Source organism: Schistocerca cancellata, chromosome 6, assembly GCF_023864275.1.
Source record: "Schistocerca cancellata isolate TAMUIC-IGC-003103 chromosome 6, iqSchCanc2.1, whole genome shotgun sequence".
Lineage (NCBI taxonomy): Eukaryota > Metazoa > Arthropoda > Insecta > Orthoptera > Acrididae > Schistocerca > Schistocerca cancellata.
The window spans coordinates 112,967,762-112,988,652 of NC_064631.1; the positions used below are offsets into that span (position 1 = coordinate 112,967,762).

At 37.1% G+C, this 20,891-nt stretch overlaps 1 protein-coding gene across 3 annotated transcripts in view; it reads left to right on the plus strand.

The window, feature by feature from the left end:
• Positions 1 to 20,891, plus strand: part of LOC126088551 (WD repeat-containing protein 89) — a 235,217-nt gene that overhangs the window by 13,630 nt on the left and 200,696 nt on the right. For 2 of the 3 annotated variants that reach the window (XM_049906732.1, XM_049906730.1), the window contains exon 2: positions 7,273 to 7,420. In XM_049906732.1, coding sequence (XP_049762689.1) covers positions 7,275 to 7,420 — 146 coding nt within the window. In that variant the 5' untranslated portion in view covers positions 7,273 to 7,274. Of the gene's footprint in view, positions 1 to 1,156; positions 1,190 to 7,272; positions 7,421 to 20,891 lie in introns of all 3 variants that reach the window. The other variant, XM_049906731.1, reaches the window with a different exon arrangement.

The window sequence follows — 20,891 nt, forward strand, 5'->3', positions numbered from 1 at the left end:
TTACGCACTCCTACTTACAATTTTTCCAGTATATTTTTCATTTGACGAAGGAGACAGGCATAGCCGACAGCCGCAAACCATTTATTTTTTACCGGACTTGGATATATATCATTTAGCGTTCTTCAGAAACTGTAAACATTAGCATGTGTTAAAATGAAATAGTACTTTTGGAAACAAACCACTCACAACTGTTGGATGTATATGACTCCTTCGCCAAATAACATTGTTGTGCAGTTGCTGACAACAATAACCATGTTTATGACACTGAAATTCTGCAATACAGGGAAAAAGATTTTTAAATACCTGTCCTCCGGTTTGACAACTATTAGATTATGAGGAATATATTCGTGGGAGACATATGAGTAGTTGTGTCACGTTGTCAACAATTACATTTTTAGTCAGTCTTCACAGGAGTCGAGTGTTGAGACCGACTGCAATAATCGTTGTGGTAGCATGAGCCAATGATGACATGTGCCATTCACAGACTTTCACAGAATGACTGTCACCATGTTTACGAGTGTTGAAAACTGCATAAAATGCTGCTGATCAAATTTCAATAAACTGGAAAAAAGTATACAGTGCATCTGACTAATTCATTCCAGTTTAATTATCTCTGTGAAAATAAAATTCACATGACTTACAATATTCATGTAGCTAGGCAGGAGCATATGAAGGGTGAAGGGAAGGAAGGGAATCATTAGTAATTTTGTGCCACTATCAAAAACAAATCTGGGATCAGTGTATCTTGTTCCTGAAATTTATTTTAAAGTACTTTCATGCTAGATGAGATAGATGTATTATTAAAATATTATATTACATTATTCAAATGGCCACAAAAATTTATTATAATTGCCTTAATCTCAGACTTTCAAAAAATATAGAAATAAATTAGAAATTTAAAAAGTAAAAAAACGACAGATGCACTACACATGCAACAAGCTATATGAGAAAGCTACAGGTCTCTTATTGAAGCTGGTTTTTATTCCTTATAATTGCAAAACAAATGTAAATACAAATATATAATTTTTCATCAATGTGACTTGTGATGTTGAACTTTTTTGGCTATGTCGTCTATATCTGCGTCGTTTGGGCTGCGTGCAATCCTCATTGCGTCTTCTAAATGACTGGACAACCAATTACGATATTTATTTTTCAGATTCTTCATTTTTGAAAGTGAAGCTTCACAAAGGTAAGTTGAAGAAAATAGTGTTAAAATGAATTGTGCACAGTCTCATGAATTTTTATAATTGTTAGGCACAAATTTCCAAAATTGAGTGTGCTGTTGTATTTCATGATGTTCTATAAAGAGAGCTTTAAGCTGTGTGTTATGCTGAAGTTTGATTATTTCATTTAGCAAATTAGTTTTAGGAAATCCAAATTGGCAGAATAATTTGAGATCATCATGTCTGACATGCCAAAGGTTCTCTAAGAGAATGAAACAGCTTCGAATATTTCTTAACATCTGAAAATCTGTTTTTTATTTCTTCCAAATAGGCTTCCAAATGTTCTTTCATGTTTTGGTAAATAGTTTCAGCGATAGTTAAGCCTGATTGGAACATAGCGACAATTGGAAAATTAGACAGATCTGTTACTTCAAGTTCATTTATATAATTGCAGTTTGGCTTCAAATGCTAATATTTTGTTAGTCATTTGCCCAGTTATCTTGTTGGGTCCTTGTAATTCCAAGTTAAGTGTGTTGAATTTTTTTGTTATATCAGTTAAAAAAGCTGTAAGTATCCACCATTCATCATCATCAAGTTCAGGACAATTTTTGTCACTTTGTTGTAAGAATAAAATAATTTCAGATTTCAAATTGACAAACCGTTCCAGCACTTTTCCTTTGCTTAGCCATCTGACAGTAGTATGTAGGAGAACATGACTGTAAAAAGCTTGCAATTCCTGCAGAAGTTCTTTAAATTTTCGGTGATGAAGTTCACGGGCACGAATGAAATTTATAACACTTATAACCGTTTGCATAATGTTCTTCAGTTTGGTATTTGAAATTTGACATGCCAAAATTCTTGATGCCATAAGCAGTGAATGGAGAGTAAATTTGGCAAATTCCATTCCTTCTTATTCAGTGTTATCAAACCACTGTTGACTCCCATCATTGACGGACAACCATCTGTACATACTGATATTAATTTGCTCATAGATAAGTCCTTTTTTTTTTTTACAAATTCTTTAATGACATCCACAAAATCACATCCTTTTGTGTGACCTTTCATGGTTATAATTGCTAAAAAATCTTCCTCTCTCTATTACCCCATCATTTGTGCAGTAACACACAAATAATGAAAACTGAGCCATAGAAGCTAAATCTGTGCTGGAATCACATGCAAGACTGAAGTATTGGCGTAGTTTGACTTTATTTACTGCCTCAAACATGTATTTTGAAATATCTTCCATACGTCGTCGACAGGTAGATTCTGTAAGTGTGAGCTTATTTATTTCAGCCGATATTTGTTTACTGTCGGAGAAATTTTGAAACAAAGTTTCAGAAACAGTCATCATACATTGCTTCACTAATTCAGCGTCAGCTTTCATATTTATTGCCAGAATATTACGTACGTGGTATGATGCTCTTGTGGCAGTCTCACTTTGCCCAACTGCTGATGACAAATGGTAGATTTTAGATGAGCAATTTTTTTCCTTTCTTTCATTTGAAGTCAAAGGAAAAGTTACTGTAAATGAATTGTGCTTACTTGTTTAGTGGTGAAATAAATTGTATCTCTTCAGTCCCACAATTGTATCCCATCATATTAAGTAAGTAGCAGTGCCTTCTCTGTGTCCACTTATAAAGCAAAACTCTTCTTCCAATATTTCTTGGAAACTTATTTTCTCTTCACATATTTTTCTCTTAGTCACTGTTCTTGCGGGTACATCAGACATTATTTATTCCACTAATAATTATATCACCAAAAATGAGCACAAATACACTCAATATGGGACGAATGCTCAGGGACACCAAAAATTAGTTCACGACTGACACACTGACACGACAAAGCTAACAATGAGGTGGCTGCGAGACAAGCCTGCCGCCGACAAACGAGCAGCCGTGGGCCCGCGGCACGTTTGATGCACGGCTCACATTGTTGGCTAGCAGGCACTCATGCCTTTAGCGCTGCAGATCACCGGCAAGTGGCGCATTAAATGAAAGTGGTGGATGGTTTTCAGTTACCTAATTACTTTCCCGACTTTAATCACAATTCTATGCAATTTCCGTAAATGAAACACCTCTACGCCAGATAAGTAGGTAACTAATGCTACCTGTGCAAAGCTGAGGAGGGTTGCGGGCCCCATGAAAACATGATCCAGGCTGCATGTGGCCCGCGGGCCACAGTTTGATGACCACTTCTATAGATCAATAACTTAACAGGGACTGTTAGACCAGCTTAAGTATAAATGTCTGTTAGATTTCAGTTTTGACAGCACTTGATCGCAACAGTCAAGATTAGGTATTTTGGGTAAGATAAATTTATTGAAAGTTCATTCTGACAGTCTATTAATTCTGTAAATATTAGCAATACCTGTAATGTAATCAACTATTGACAATCTCCTGGCAGATGATTGGGGTAGTGAGTATTGTACTCAGATGTTTTATATTATACTTTCTGACATGTTCCACACCCATGAGAATCATCGCATTTTTGGATCTGTGGGATGAAAACAGAATCTAATCTAAATAATATGCAGGGATTTGAAAGTGGCCTTTTTCATACAAAAAAGCCTGCGTACTAACTCAAGCTATGTGATTTGATTGTATGATACTACTAACAACATGTCTGTCCTCGGGCAGTAGATGTGTGGGACCATTGAAATTCTGCATGACATTGGGTGTGGCCTTCCTGACCTTTTGATTCTGTATTTGCATAAGAGTCATGCATGCCCACGAAACACTGGAAACCACATTCTTGGTATGCCACGATCCTCCAGTTGTCGAATTCCAATATTTTTTGGTAGACCTTTCCTCTTCTTACACGAAGCATAACAGTATTCTCACTGTCAACATTCAGATATGTTTTCTGAATGAAAAACCCACTGTTTAATCTTTCTTTATACAGTCCACTGTCGTATTTCCCATCTTATTTTCATGTAGTTCTCTTTTCATGATAGTGTCTCCAGGTTTGTTTTCATTGTGTAGCCCTGCTATAAATTAATTTCACAGTTCAGTGTTCCCTTCATTGTTCCCTTCATTGTTTAGTGCTGGTTTATCATCTGACATCTTGATTTTTGCGCAGCTGCATCCCTTTTCCCAAAAAGTTGTTTTAATGTTTCTACATGCAGCATCCATTTTTCCCAAATTGATTCACTCTTCTACACTAGCCATTCTTGTTTCTTGATAATCTCATTTTTTACGCATCTGTAATGCCTTTAGCTTGATTTATTTGCTGCATTTTTATACATTCTCCTTTTGTCTATTAAATTTAGTGTTTTCATACAATGGAAAATCCAAGATGGAATGTGACAATATTAAGAAAAGGATAGTTGCTACTCACCATATAGCAGAGATGCTGAATCGCAGGTAGGCACAGCTAAAAGAAAAACAAAATTCAATACTTTATTTTGAGTCTTTGTTGCCCTCAAAATTTCAAACTGTGAGAATGAAAGTATATTGGACAAGGATAAAATCTAGAAGAAAAGGAACTGTTCTGAATTGATGTGGAGATCAGATGACCAAAATGAAAAAAAGAAAAAGAAAAACTTTATTAGAGGTTAAAGTACGTCATAAAGTATTGTTGTTACATGAATAAACAAAAATTACTAGCCAAACTCCAGTGTAATTTGACTGTTACTGTTACCTTTGCATGAACTTATATTTGCATTCAGTGGTTTAAAATCCCAATCACTGCAAAACCTAGGGACATATTTGCATACTTCTGCGAAGTAAGTGGCAAATGTCCCATTCTTCACATCAAATCTTTGGTCATTGGATGCTAGGCAATATGTGTCAGTATTTGAAGTATAATGCCTTTACTTTTTACTCCATTAATATTTTGGTAAAAAACATGACAGTCTTACCTTGCCATGTGCCCCAAAGGAAAAAGCCACTCTCAACTCCCTCCCCCCCCCCTTCCCCCACCCCCACCCCACCCCGCCCCGCCCCTTTCTCCTACTTAATGATTGACTGGCTCTTGATTCTGCTGTCATCCATGCCAGTTTATCCATACTTTCTCTTTGGAGATGTAGACCGTCATTAATAAAGCTGCATCTATCTGTACAGTTGTCCAGTTCCAAAACTATACATGACATTTTAATTGATAAAAGAAGTCACTAAAACTATATATTAACTGGTCCCATGGAGCTGTAATTTTTTCCCCAGTCATAAAGTCTCAAAACAGAATGAAACTCAACATTTCTTTCGTTTGTTATTGAATTTACCAAGCCATATCCAATAATGTAGTCCTGATCTTCATCGAGACTCTTTTATGCCCCATCCTTTGTTACCACGTGATTCTCCTTTGCAGTGTTCTTACACAAAGATTCAAGGTGTTGTATCTACATTCCTACTCTGTTAACTACAGGGAAGTGCATGCAGAGGGTATTTCCTATTGTACTATCTATTAGAGTTGCTTCCTGTTTCATTCACACACGAAACGCAGGAAGAATGACTATTTAAATGCCTGTATCTGTGTTGTAACTAATCTAATCCTGTCCTCACAATCCCTACAGTGTATGGGGTACAGTATATTCTTAAGAGTCATCATTTAAAGCTTGTTCTCGAAACTTTGTAAATAGGCTTTTTCAGGGTAGTTTGCAGCTATCTTCAGGTATCTGTCAATTGCGTTTCTCCAGCATTTCTATGACACTGTCCTGTGGATGTTACCTTTCATACTGGCCCTTCTCTGTACATGTCCAATGCCTTCTGTTAATCCTATTTGGTACAGGTTCCACACACTCAAGCAATATTCGGATGGGTTGCATCATTGATTTGTAAACAGTCTCTTTTGTGGACTGATTGTGTGTCCCAAATTATACCAATAAACTGAAGTTTGCCACCTTCTTATCATTATTCCATTTCATATCCTTAAAAATTTTTACACCCAGATATTTGTATGAGTTGACCAATTCCAACTGTGACTCATTGATATTTTACTAGGTTGGAACAACACACAAGTGTTACGGAAATGGTTCGGGAACTCAAATGGGAATCCCAGGAGGGAAAGCGACATTGTTTTGGAGGAACACTGAGAAAATTTAGGGAACCGGCATTTAAAGCTGACTGCAGAACGATCCTACTGTCACCAGCATACATTTTGTTAAATAACCACAAAGATAAGATATGAGTAATTAGGGCTCGTATTGAGGCATATAGACAGTCATTTTTTCTCTTGCTCTGTTTGTGAGTCGAACAGGAAAGGAAATGACTAGTAGTGGTACAGGGTACCCTATGCCATGTGCTGTATGGTTGCTTGTGGAGTACGTGTAACATGCTGCGTCCTCCCTACTAAAACAAGTCTTCATTCGTCACATATTTTGCTTAATACCCCACACAAACTGTACTTTTAATAATATGCATAGGTGCGATACTGTGTCAAATGCCTTTTGGAAGTTCTATTTGTATTGGAAATTCTATTTGTATTGTATCATCTGACGGAGACTGTAGTAATTTTTACCTAAATTTTCCTGCAGCTGCTAACCTCTCCCAGGAGTGCTACTTAAAAGTACGAAATTTGTGCTGCTCCTTTCTACTATATCAGAAACACATGATTTTCTAGTGAGAGCCTGCTGAACTCTGCTTATGCATATGTGTTTCTGTAGCTATTTTATTGTATATGTACTGTAATAATTCTTGTATTATCAGAAAAAAATCTAGTCTCTCGCCTTAAACAAAATGAGAGCTCATTGACCTACACAGTATGGTTGGGTGGTGTAGGATCTAATCTCTTGAGAAGTCATTTATAATTTCAGATTTTCCAATTATAAAGTGTTCAAATCACTGAGCGTTACTTGCAGCATATGTTTTCTTCACAAAGAACTAAAACAAGTAATCTTATGTAATCAAATCCAAAAGGTAGGGTGTGGATGGCAATCTTATGATATTCTCAGTTTTTAGGATTGTTAGTAGTTCTGATAATCTAACAATTGTATAATTTCTCTTACAGAAGACTTCTGAAAACATTATATTAAATTATAAAAATAACAAAAATATGTGGAGAATTGTAAATTTCCTTAAATGATCGTGATATGATTGCAGTGTAGCAATTAAAAATGTTGAATTGACACTGAATTGATTAGATGTGCATTGAAATATGTATCTTTTATTAATAGGAATGACTGGAATGAAAGTGGAGGGAAGGGAAGGAACTGAGAACCCCATGAACACTGATGATAATGTAGTGACGAATTCCTATAAACTACTTGATGAAGTTGCTGTTTCCTTGGAACAGAAGTGTATTCTCCATATTTGTGGCCAAAGGTATGTTGTATTACTATCTTATTCTTAGATTAATGAAAACCACATTTATACCACAATTGTGCAACCCTTATTGCATTTTAAGGGCTTTAATTATAGTATCCTGCTCATAATCTATCTAGTAGGCCTACTTACAATTTGTCAACAATTAGTGTGGAAGACTGGGAGACACGTCATGGGAGAAGTCTTTTGTCAGATTAATAATTATTGGTATGGTACCACTGTCATTCTACCTGTGGTATGTACATAGCTACCTTTATGATTTTGAGGTTTGTTCCATGTTTGTGTCTTAGATATTCAATTCATTGTAAGTAAAATGGCATTTTCAGTGTTGGCAGTTTTTCTGTTGCATACTGCAATTGGTAACTGTTCACACAGGTTGCAGTTATTAACTTTTGGCACTTTGAATGGTGGGAAGTGAATGTTATGAATGATGAATGGGATGGTTGGAGAAAACAGCATTTGATAAACGCCATCTTGATGTGGGGCATATGAAATTATGTAGCAGCATAATGCAGAATATTGTCATATAAAACATAATGCTCCCTAAAAATTAAACTGTTCTCGTAGGTTCCTGCATAACCACAACCTTGGGAATTGGTACAGTTTGAAAATACTGCACAGACTTTTCAAACACATTATTGGGCTATGCTTAAGATTAGCTCATCACCACAGCGTGTTTTTTTTTTTTTTGCCCCCCCCCCCCACACACACACACACCCCAACTCACAACCAAGCTCTGATGTAACCTAGACCCGGGGCTACTTTATAGAAAACATTGTTAGCCAGACAGTTTTCCATCAGTCACTTTCATTGGCTTTGCCAACTCACAGTCAAAGCATAACGAAACAGTAACTGAAGATATCTTGTTGTATTGTGAGAAACATACAACACAAGAAATATATACAAAAACCTAACTTTATAATCCATAATAGTAGGATTAGTAATCATCAAGCTCACACTATGCATGTCGAAAACAAAATAATCAATTTGTATCTTCCATTGAAACAAGTAATTAGTAATCCATTAATCCTGAGCTAATAATGAGCATCAAAATGAACACAGGGAATAGCGAACACAGAGAATTGTCCTAGCGAGACTGAATACCATAACTCCCAAATCCTCCAAAAATAAATGAAACAAGCAATGGACCTGATCCCCATTGGCTATACAAAACATATTACAACAGCAGAAACAGTGCCAAATTCAAATGAATGCAAATACCCCAAGATTGGTGAGCTTTTACAGCTTGAAATTTAGCGTGGACTTCAATGCGAGATATTTACAATAGTTTCCACGACAAAGCTTTGTCTCAAAACCAGGCAGAAAGTCCAAAGAGATTCTGGTCATATGTAAAGTATACTAGCATCAAGGCACAATCAGTGCCTTCACTTCGTGATAGCAATGGAAACACTTTCGAACACAGTGCTGCTAAAGCAGAGTTACTAACCACAGCCCTCCAAAATGCCTTCACAAAAGAAGACGAAGCAAATATTTCAGAATTTGAGTCAAGAGCTGCTGCCAACATGAGAAACTTAGAAGTAGATACTCTCAGAGTAGTGAAACAACTTAAATCACTTAATAAAAGCAAATATTTAGAAGACAATCTGAGCAGCCCTCTGAGGTTGTTCACAGATGATGCTGCCATTTATCACCTAGTAAAGTCATTGTAAGAAGCAAACAAATTGCAAAACAATTTAGAAAATTTATCTGTATGATGCAAAAATTTGCAATTGATCCTAAATAATGAACAGTGTAAGGTCATCCACATGAATGCTAAAAGGAATCCGTTAAACTTTGGTTACATGATAAATCAATCAAATATAAAGGCTATAAATTCAGCTAAATACCTAGGAATTACAATTATGGACAATTTAAATTGCAAAGAACACATAGAAAATGTGGGGGAGGCGAACAAAAGAAACCATACCAAGTGGTCCAGCACTGTTTGCTTGACCATCTCAGAAAAAATTTATATTTTCTTGGTGAATTCCCCAATGTTTAGTAGTCACAAAAATATTTTTTTAAAAAATTTATTGTTTATTATTTTGAAATGGTGGCCATATTTGTTCCAGGCCGCATACATTTTTTTTTTTTGTATTTGCAAGTGTCTACATTTTTTACAATTATTCAGTAGTGGATTGTCATAAGCCTTTCAGATAAAATACATTTAGTTCAACACACTCTGGGCTACAAATTAACATCATTACCACTTAGCCGAACATGTTCTTTAATATATTTTTAATAGTTCAAATTTAAAAAACTCAATTTTTGAACAGTAGTTTTACAAAGAAAGATTAATATCTCAGCTTTAATATTTTTCCTACTATTACACTGTATGGTGTAGTTACTTTTTATAAAAGTATCAATGGTGAACAGCTTACACTTAAAAAATACACTATTTTAAAAAGTGGATTTTTTTTAATTTTTCCATTTGTGGCCTGCAGTATCTTTGTTGGGGGACCAGATAAAAATCTGAAAATTTCACAGTTAATAGACCTTTATGATATCAAACTTCAGTATAAATTTCAACTTTGAGATTCAGTTGGAAGTTATGGAAAAAAGATTACAAACATGAGTAAAAAATACATTTTTTAAAATCTGCAATATCTGGTAGGCTAATCAAATAAAGTATACCAACTGCATAATGTGACACACCACATTAACAAGCTAATGATTATTTGTCGAAACAGTGCTGCGGTAATTGTTTCAGCAGGCTAACAATTGCATGTGCAAGCCTATACAAGTCTGATTGTTGTCTCCCCCTTAAACCAACAATTTTCTACTCACCCTTATTTAGCTAAAAGTTCTTGAAGTGTGCAGTTGAAAAATGATGTCTCAGTGTTCTGTTGGTGTTATTATTGATGAAACATGTCATAAAAGTGTGTGTGGAGTGTATCCTAAAGACATTACTTTAATCGAAGATTACAGTGAAGAAGAAAAAGTGTTGTTTTACTTATGAGTCGGCCCAGAGGTAAAATCAACATGCAAGTACCATGAAATGAAATAGTTAAAAAATTTTCATCACCTCTTTTGTCAGTCTTCCATGGACCTTTTTGAGAAACATAAGAAACCTATAACAAAAGGTCTGCGAGAAATAACATTTGATCATTGTTCTAAAAATAAAAGCCCTTTTGTCAATCTCATACCAGGAAAATCATTGTGTCCAGCATGTTAATCTAAGATATTTGTAATTCACAAGAGAAAGGATAGTGAAACCTCTGATACAGAATTTTGTAACTTATTAGCAACCATTAAAAAAGTAGATACATCTTGTGAGATCTTGGGTATATCGCCTGCTAGTAAAATTAGAAAACTAAGTCAAGATAAAGGACCAAGTGCCTTGAATACAAAAATTGAGAAAGTGGCGCCGGCCGTGGTGGCCAAGCGGTTACAGGCGCTACAGTCTGGAACCGCGCGGCCGCTACGGTCGCAGGTTCAAATCCTGCCTCAGGCATGGATGTATGTGATGTCCTTAGGTTAGTTAGGTTTAAGTAGTTCTAAGTTCTAGGGGACTGATGACCTTAGAAGTTAAGTCCCATAGTGCTCAGAGCCATTTGAACCATTTTTTGAGAAAGTGGCAGCTACAGTCAAAAAGAATTTGGAAGTTCCATTTCAAAATACAATTTGAATTTATAAAACTTCACCAACTGAATATGATGATTTGGTAGAAAAACTAAAAACTAAATGCAGTACTTCAAACAAAGAGGATAAAATTAAGATTATTATTTTACTGCTAAATTCTTGGAGTTGAGCAGAAGTTAATGATGAATTTAATGTGCCAGAACGTCTTGTTAAATTAACAAGGCAATTAATAAAAGAACAGGGAATTTTACCAGCATCACAGAAGAAAAGTGCATCTAATTTGGTAGATGAAAACACAATCAACAAAGTTATTAAGTATTATGACGATGAAAATAACAGTCATTTGATGTCTGACAAAAAAGACTGTGTTTCTGTGAAAGAAAATGGTTCTAAGATTCAAAGACAAAAAAGATTAATACTGTGTAATTTAAATGAACTGTTCACTGAATTTAAACAAGGAAATCCTGACATTGAAGTTGGAAGATCAAAGTTTTGCTAGTTGAGACCAAGATGGTGTATTGTTGCAGGGGCATCTGGCACCCACAATGTTTGTGTTTGTTTGTATCATCAGAATGTAAAGTTGATGGTAGATGGGGCCAATGTTAGAGTTGACTATAAAGACCTTTTGGAAGTTACGGTATGCAATATTGACAGTTTACAATTGTATGATCAAGGGAAAATGTGAAGATTGTCCAGACAAACAAGCCTTACTTGACATGTTTGAAGAATCTGAAGAAGACGATTTGATGCCTGACAGTATAAAATACAAACAATGAGTGACACTAGACAGAACTGAAAAGGTGACAGTCATAAAATCACAAGAAGAATTTTTTGAAATGTTGGTGGTTAACTTTGAAAATCTGAAAATGCATAATTTTTTTACAAAAGCTCAAAGTAAATTTTTGAAAGACCAATAAAGCAAACCTTGGCAGCTGATGAATGCTTAGTTCTTGCTGACTTTTCAGAAAATTATTCCTTTGTTGTTCAAGATGAAGTACAAGGGCACCACTGGGTAAACAAACAGGCCACAGTTTATCCATTTGTATTCTATTATAAGGATGAAGATGAACTAATGAGCCACAGCTTTTGTGTCATAAGTGACTACCTTGAACACAACACTACAGCAGTGCACATTTTTCAACTAAAATTAACAAACTACATTAAACAGCTCCACCATTCCATAAAAAAACTGATTTACTTTTTGGATGGGGCAGCAAGTCAATATAAAATCAAACAAAAAAATTATTAACATCTCCTTTCATAAAGAAGATTTTGGGTTTGATATAGAATGGCACTTTTTCGCTTCAGTGCTTGGGAAGAATGCTTGTGATGATGTCGGGGATACAACAAAGCGAGCTGTCACAAAAGGAAGTCTGTAGCCAACCGATGACAAGAGAAGAGTTTTTCCTTTGTCATTATATCTCTCTGCTGTGGTTGTAATAAATCCTTGTTTTTGTTTACCTGTGTCTTACTATTGCTTATCAAGCATGTTTCCACGGGAGATATAGCTGACAGTACTCTAGATTTCAATCATTTCATCAAAGGCTATGTGTTAGATGTAAATATCATGCCATCTTTGTAATCTTCCAGGCTGATTTAGATTTCTGTTGGTTAGACTGTAATGCAAAAGTAGGTAAATGGGTTACAATGTCAAGCATCCTTCTCATCATTTGAATGCTGGTTACACTACATGAGTAGCCACATCATTCAGAACTGCTGAGGCTGCAAGTCCATGGTATTACGTAAGTGCCTTGACAAACTACTTGTCACAGGGCACATGGGTTAGCACGCAAACAGGAACAATTTCAGGCTTCCTGAATTATGCAGAAAAGTTTCATATGGGGATGGGATGTTTCGTCTTTCTTATTCAGTTCAGGTTTGTGACACTGTCTGCATAGAAGGCATATTTACATTGTAATGTAGGTGCATCCAGTATCATCCATTCACTCATTCACACATATCCTGTATATCCCATCATAGGGTGAATGTAAATGAGTCACATTATACATGATCACAGAAATGAAGTTATCTAAATTACTAAATGGGTAAAACAGTCACCTGGATCCAGTTGCAGGTTACCCATCTTATGGTTTCCAGGGGCAACAAAAAATTAATTTTCGGTATCCCATATAATTGTTGACCAAATCTAAAAATTTTAAATGCTGTAATAATTTACTACTTCAGAGGTATAATCTTACATTAAAGGTTTAACAATGTAAGTCAAGTATTAAAGTTAGAGACTGTGTTTATATCTTGGGCAGAATAACCAATGGTGTGTAGATTATCCAAACTAAAGTTGTCCAGTATTTGAGAGTGGGAGATTTAGCAACTTCCAACAAATTTTACTAACAATTTCAAACCTTTCTGAAATTTTTTCTCACTGACAGTCCCCACCCCCACTCTTCGAAACCCTGCCATCCACATATTTGTGAAAGGAAAGTAGTTTATCACGTACCACATTTTTGAAATAGTTTAGCACTTACTATATTTTTTATTGTTCATTCAGTGAAACTTCAACATCAGGCATACCATTTTAATTTAGTTTTTCTTTACTGCTACCTCTACTTGCAACACATTTTCCAGACAGTATCCAATTATATCACTGTATGACATGTATTTCAGGAGATATGATGTCATAAACATTGGGAAGCCAGTTTTCTTAAAATGAAGTGCAAATTATCCCAACTATACTCATCCTGTGTTTGATAATGTTTTATTCATAGGAGTTTGTTCTTTAAAGAATCAGGGGTGGGGTTGCACGTGTATAGCAATTTGGTAGAGTAAACAAACATCCATCATAAATGATGAGCAGATTGCATTACCCATATCAAAATGATAATGTTGTATTACTCCTCTTGCATCTCCACTTCCAGTCATAGCTTATTTTCCTGTATACTGTGGGCCAGAACTATTATTTGCTTCATAAAAAGTAGCACCAGTTTTTACTGATAAAGAGAATTTATCTGGGATCAGCTAATGATATGAGTAATGAAAGTGGTGTGTTATTGCATTTACTTACGAGTAACAAATTTCTTTTGCATTGCTCTGTTTGTTACTTGAACATTCATGATCAAAACAATGAATGTTACTGTAGGAAATACCTGTATGCCACAGTTTACTCGTGCTGAAATTTTAGATTAATGGGAAATTTGTATGCAGATGTTTTGTTTAATCTCTAGCATTGTATCAGAAACAAAGTTCTCTACCAACTTGGTTACTCTTCACGAGAGTTCGAGACAGTCAACAGAGAGCATTCAAATTTTAACACTCCATGTGTTCAGAGTAACACAACAGTGCAATTTCAAAAGCTCGTTGGTGAGTAAAACCAAATTTTCATATTCTTTCATTCTTTCAACTGCTAGAATAAATTGTCAACCGTTGGTATCCTTTGGCTTGGATTGAATGATATACAGCTAGTTAAAAGAAGACATACAAAAAAGTTTTAAAATTGGCAGTTAAATGCTCCATGTGAGGTTATGTGATCCTAACTAGGTTGTGTTACATTTCAAGTACTTTAATTTCAGTGGTTTTCTGTAACTACATACTTAATAATTGTGTGAATACACTGATAACTGTTATTAGAGTGATCATCCCCTACACTACTAAGTGATATTTGTATATCAGTAATCCAACAGTGGAAAATCCAGTGTGGAATGTGACAATATTACGAAAAGGAAAGTTGCTACTCACCATATAGTGGAGATGCTGAATCACAGGTAGGCACAACAAAAAGACTGTCACAAATAAAGCTTTTGGCCATTAACAATAGACGTACACACACACACACACACACACACACACACACACACACACACACACACACACACACACACGAACACACGACTGCAATCTCAGGCAACTGAAACCATACTGTGAGCAGCAGCACCTGTGCATGATGGGAGTGGTGACTGGGTGGGGGTGAGGAAGAAGCTGGGGCAGGGAGGGGAGTATGATGGTGGTGTTAGACAGTGAAGTGCTGCAGGTTAGATGGCGAGGGGAGTCGGGGGGGGGGGGGGAGGGGGAGGGGGAAGTAGCTGAAAAGGAGAGAAGTAAAAAGACTGAGTGTGATCGTGGAATGATGGCTGTGTAGTGCTGGAACGGGTACAGGGAAGGGGCTGGCTGGGTGAGAACAGTGACTAATGAAGGTTGAGACCAGGAGGGTTATGGGAATGTGGGATGTATTGCAGGGAAAGTTCCCACCTGTGCAATTCAGAAAAGCTGTTGTTGGTGGGAAGGATTCATATGGTACAGGCTGTGAAGCAGTCATTGAAATGAAGCATGTCATGTTTGGCAGCACGTTCAGCAACAGGGTGGTCCACTTGTTTCTTGGCCACAGTTTGTCGGTGGCCGTTCATGCGGACAGACAGCTTGTTGGTTGTCATGCCCACATAGAATGCAGCACAGTGGTTGCAGCTTAGCTTGTATATGACATGACTGCTTTCACAGGTAGCCCTGCTTTTGGTGGGATAGCCGATGTTTGTGACTGGACTGGAGTAGATGGTGATGGGAGGATGTATGGGACAGGTCTTGCTGTTACTGTTTTCAGCTTACATGCCCGTGGATAATTCTCTTTGATGACATGCCCATCCCCCTTTCTCACCAACATTCCCCCTTACCCCTCTCCTAGAAACAGGTGGCCTGTTGACTGCATATCATATGACCTTCAAGCCTTTACATTTCTGATAATGGTGGCCTCTTGCCATTCAAAGTTTTCATTTCTCTGTTCCTCTGCCACCATAGCACCTGGACGGCCCACAGAATTAGTTTGGAACACAATGCTTTCCTTTTGGAATCAACTGACATGGTGCTGTAATTGCTGTGTCCAGTTCAAAGTGCTGTTGACCTGTACATAATTTTTAAGTTACCATCTTACTTCTTGTTGCCAGTGGTGACATTACCTCAGTCCTTTAGGCGTAATGGTTAATATACATATCTTCATGCATGCTCGTATTATTTTTTTTTTACGACTTGTGGTCAGCTGTTGAGCAGACTTTTACAGAATAGCTCCCAACACTTCCACGCTCTTGCAGAGTCCGTAGCATAATTGATTTGATACTGTCTTTGTGTGAAACGGATACCTTATTCTACAGTGAATGAGTCTATTGTTCAGTTGTTTATTAGTGTCATGGAATTGTACTACCATGTGCTCTTAACTGTTTTTACCATTACATGCTGTAGACCGTAGTTGCAGTGGGCATTCTAGCGAGATCCTCTCCTGGGAATGCAGAATCTGTAGTAGAAGTAAGTTGATAGAGGAGCAGAAGTGTAAGATCTATGCCTGTCAGGTGCAGTTACAACGTGCAAAGGAGGAACTAGATAGGTTGAGTAGGGTGAAGGGTGGTGGGGAATGGGAACTGGCAGTTGGCAAGAGGTAGGAGGAGGAGGTGGTATATTCAGACAGTTATACTTTGCATATATGCAATAGATTTGACCAACTGTGATAGTTGAATGGAGAGGAGCCTCTTGTAGCTGTATATGTAGGGAACATGCAGCAGTCCTCAGCAGTTAGGAGGCCTAGGTCAGTTGCAAAGTCTAACAGAAAGAAGAAGATTCTGCTGCTAGGTAGTTTGCATGGTAGAGTTGTGGGCCAGCAGTTGCAGGAAGTGTTGGGGAGTGAGTACCAGGTCACCAGCATTGTGAAGCCTAGTGCAGGGTTGGCTCAGGTGACTGAAAGCATAGGGGAGTTACGTAAGAATTTTACGAAAGAGGATCAAGTAGTGATGGTGGGTGGAGCAGGAACTGTCTAGATAGGGACGGGGAATATGATGTAGGTGGTGACCTGGTAAAGATAGCTAGTCAAACTGGTGGCACTAATGTGCATTTTGTGCAACTGTTTCAGCATCATGATCGGCCGCATCTTAATGTGGCTGTTAGGCACGTTAACATGAGGCTGGAGGGGGTGCTGATAGCAGAGGGCATGGGTCACATTTCAGTGGTGCCAGTTGGGTCTGTCAGTAGATTGGGTTTCACAAGGCGTGGCCTGTGCCTCAATAGGTATGGGAAGGGGAGGCTGGCAAAACTTATAAGTGACAGTGTAATGTGTGGTGGTGAGATCACTCGTGGAAAAATTCCTGTAGTAGTTGGTGTTACAGCTGCACCTTTCTTAGACTGAAGTCAGCTGATGGGTATACCTGCTTAAAGGAAGTCCCTCTAACTAAGGGCTCACCTTCAGAGGACATCATGTTTCCAAGTAGAAGGAATTAGCATATTTCATCAAAGTATAAGAGGTATTAGAGATGAAGTTAGTGAACTGCTTATAGATGTTGACTCTGAAGTTATTGGTATATCAGAGCACCACTTAAATTATTTGACAATTCAGAGGCTTCCTTTACCAGGATACAGACTAGCTGGCTGTGTTTCAAGGAGTTCCTTACTGGGGGGGGGGGGGGGGGGGGGGGCTATGTACGTAAAGAAAACAGTATTCCATTTGCGTCCATAGACATATCATGACACTGCACTGAACAGATATTTGAATGTTGTGCAAGGGCAGTTGAATTTAGTAAAACTAAACTTTGAATTGTTGTTGTTGCAGACTGTGTTTTTTCCAATCAGGATGCAAGGGAACAGTAGCACAGTCATAGATAATATTTTTATTCAGTCTTCATTACTAGCTGGGCATTCTGTTAGTAAAACGGTGAATAGCCTTTCAGACCATGATGCACAAATTTTAACACTAAATATAATTACAAACTATGTAGGAAAGTTAATCCAACAGCAGTAGAGAGTTTTTTAAACCTTCTCAAGGAACAAGAGTGGCAGGATGTTTATAGTGCCGATAACATAGATGATAAATATAATACTTTCCTTAACACATTTCTCATTCTCTTTGAGAGTTGCTGTCCATTAGAACATTCTAAGTGGGGTACCAGGAGCATTAGGCAGCCTGGGTGGCTGACTGGTGGGATAAGGATATCATGTAGAACAATGTGGGAATTATATCAAAATGTTAGGAATAGTCACAGTCAAGCCACAGCAGCAGTTTACAAACAGTATTGTTAGGTGCTTAAAAATGTTATTAGGAAGGCAAAGAGTATGTTGTATGCAAATAGAATAGCTAATTCACAGGATAAAAGTAAAACCATATGGTCAGTTGTGAAGGAAGTGTCTGGTCAGCAAGACAAGGTCAATGATATAAAATCAGTTTGTAGTAAAAATATATCTGTCTTTTCTTCTTATCCCATCTGGTAAGTCTCCCCTGACCCATGGTCCTGGGTGACTTTCCCGAAAGCTACCCCTTTTCCTAGACATCGCCAGTTCTTTTCCTTCACAACTCTTCCTTCCCTTTCAAACTTTCTGCCTGAAGAAAGAGCCACTAGCTCTGAAAGCCTGCCTAATTATAACCTTATTTTATGTGTGTGTTCTGCCACCACTTGGTGAGTAGATTTTTTTATCTATCAAATTCCATTATTTTGTCAAAAATTGATTCTTTTCATTGTTAAATTATGAGTAGTGATATTCTACTCAAATGGATAATTACTGGAATTACTAGAAATTACTTTGTTTATGTATAGTGGAAGGACAGCAACTAGTTTGATGAAAGCCATTGCTCTTTCTCTTATACCACTCAGCTGCTTTTTTTATTTAATACTGCTTACGTCAAGCTTTGTTTCATACAAACAATACAGTTATGTGAAATTTACGTCCCTGACAGATATTCTTACAAACTGAACAGCAGTGGTTCTCAGGCTTTCTGAGACCATTACCCTAAGGGTAATCAGACACTGGCTAGTAACACCCCCCTCCCCCGCCCCCCACACACACACACAAACAAACAGATTATATCAACAACATTAGCACATTACTAAACCCCTTTAGAATGAAAAAGAATTTTCTGTGAACACTTATTTCTGAAACTACAAAAGATAAATGATTATTTAGCTTCTGTGGGTGTTTTATTAAATAACAAGCTAATGAGTCAGTGAGACAATTGGTGCTGCTTATTTCTAACAATCTTTTATTATAGAATGATTACGCAATTCTCAGCGCTTCCTACAGATCCTCAGAAAGGAAAGCTAGCTGTCTATACTGAGACTAGACACTTATTACAGAACATACTTTCTTTGCACTACTCCTCCCCCTAGCAACACTTGCTTCATATATACCCCACACTCCCATTTAAAAGCAACAAAGTTAAAATGTGTGTACTATACTTATTGTTTGTACATCACTTTATAATTGGACTCCTTACTTCTGAACTGACTGAAATTGGAAGACTTTGGGCTACCCACACTTTGTCTCTCATCACTGCCACTAACAGTAATAATACTAATAGTAATAATAATAATAATAATAATAATAATAATAATAATAACGACAACAACAATAACAACAATTCACTAGAAGCCCTACAGCAGTGTTGTGGCATTACATAGCTACTGTTGGGCTCACAACTTGTTTATCTGTTGCTGAAAGAATAACAGAACAACTTCAGGTCCATAGCAAGAACTACCTTTGACTTGAAGTATGTATTTTTGTGAGATATTTAATTACGTGTAACATCTAAGTGTCAGTTTTACCATCAGAGATGCTCAAATGTTATTGCTTTCACCCCTCACAAAATTTCATTTTACCCATCGGAGGGTAAGTACCCACAGGTTAGGAACTGCTGTTGTGGAAGAAGTGACTAATAAGGTAATTTTTACATTGCTTTTTGAATAGTCAGGGATTTTCAATTATTTCCTGACATCTACTGGCACCTGCTCTATGACTTTACATCAGAGTACAAACTCAATTCAGAACTCTAGATAAGAATGCACAGTTTTACTGGAAACTATTTTTACTTCTACTATTGAGGCTAAACTCACTTTTGTTACTAAGAATGAGTACTATTAAGAAGTACATAGTTTGGCATGTAAGTATAAGATATGTTAGGTCCCTGAAGAGACTTCTGCAAAACATTCGTTTATCAATGTGAATTAGGATAGAATCCTACTCACCACACACAAGAGGCACTGAACAACAGATATACACAAAATAATAAATAAATAAAAATAAAAATAAATGTGCAACAGTACTTTTCAATGTGCTTGTCTCCTGTTTGTCACCTCCCCGTGCTGAGAACATTTTATCCTAATTCATATTGTTAATCCATCTCAGATTTCCCATGTTAGTATATGAACTTTGTGCTGTAGCAACACCCCTTCAAGCAGACTTCACAACAGATGAGCAATGTAGGAAAGCTATCTGATTGTGAAATCCTGCTGCAAGTACTGGAAAATTCTGAGGCAGCATGATGTAAGACAACAGTCAATCACAGTGGCGAGCTGAAGTATCTCATGTCGTGGTAATCAAGGTGAAGCCCAGTCATAGTAAAGCTGCACAAATTTGCTATAAATACCTAGCATCTCAGACCTAGCATCTGGTATGTGACTACTACCGATGCGAAGGCATACTCCATGACAGCCCCATGTGATCCAACTAGGTTGGAATGCTAATTGTTGCCAGCTAAAGAAGACTTGTTCCTTGGTACAAAAGCAATTGTGACAAAAATCATAATAGGGAAAGACATACAGCCATTGGGAACATGTATTGCAAGAATAACTAACAGTGACAGATCACAGCCCTTTGAATATCTTATTTTAACAGAATATAGTCATGATGTTATTCTTGGAGGAAAGTCTTGCAGGCATCACAATCGGTCATAAAATAGATGGGAGCACCAGATTGACATAGCACAAATAACAAAGTTCTGTCTGGGCTGTTCTTTGCCATTAAAGACATTGATATCTTGTAACCGTCAACGAGATGTGTTCCACTCATGATTTGAGATGATCTGTTAAACTGTGAAGCTTACAAAAAGCTACTCAGGCTCACGAAAGAAATCTACATGCCAGTGATTATCATAAGTGTTGTAGGTGGTTAAGGAGAACTTTGGATTTCTAATTGCCTC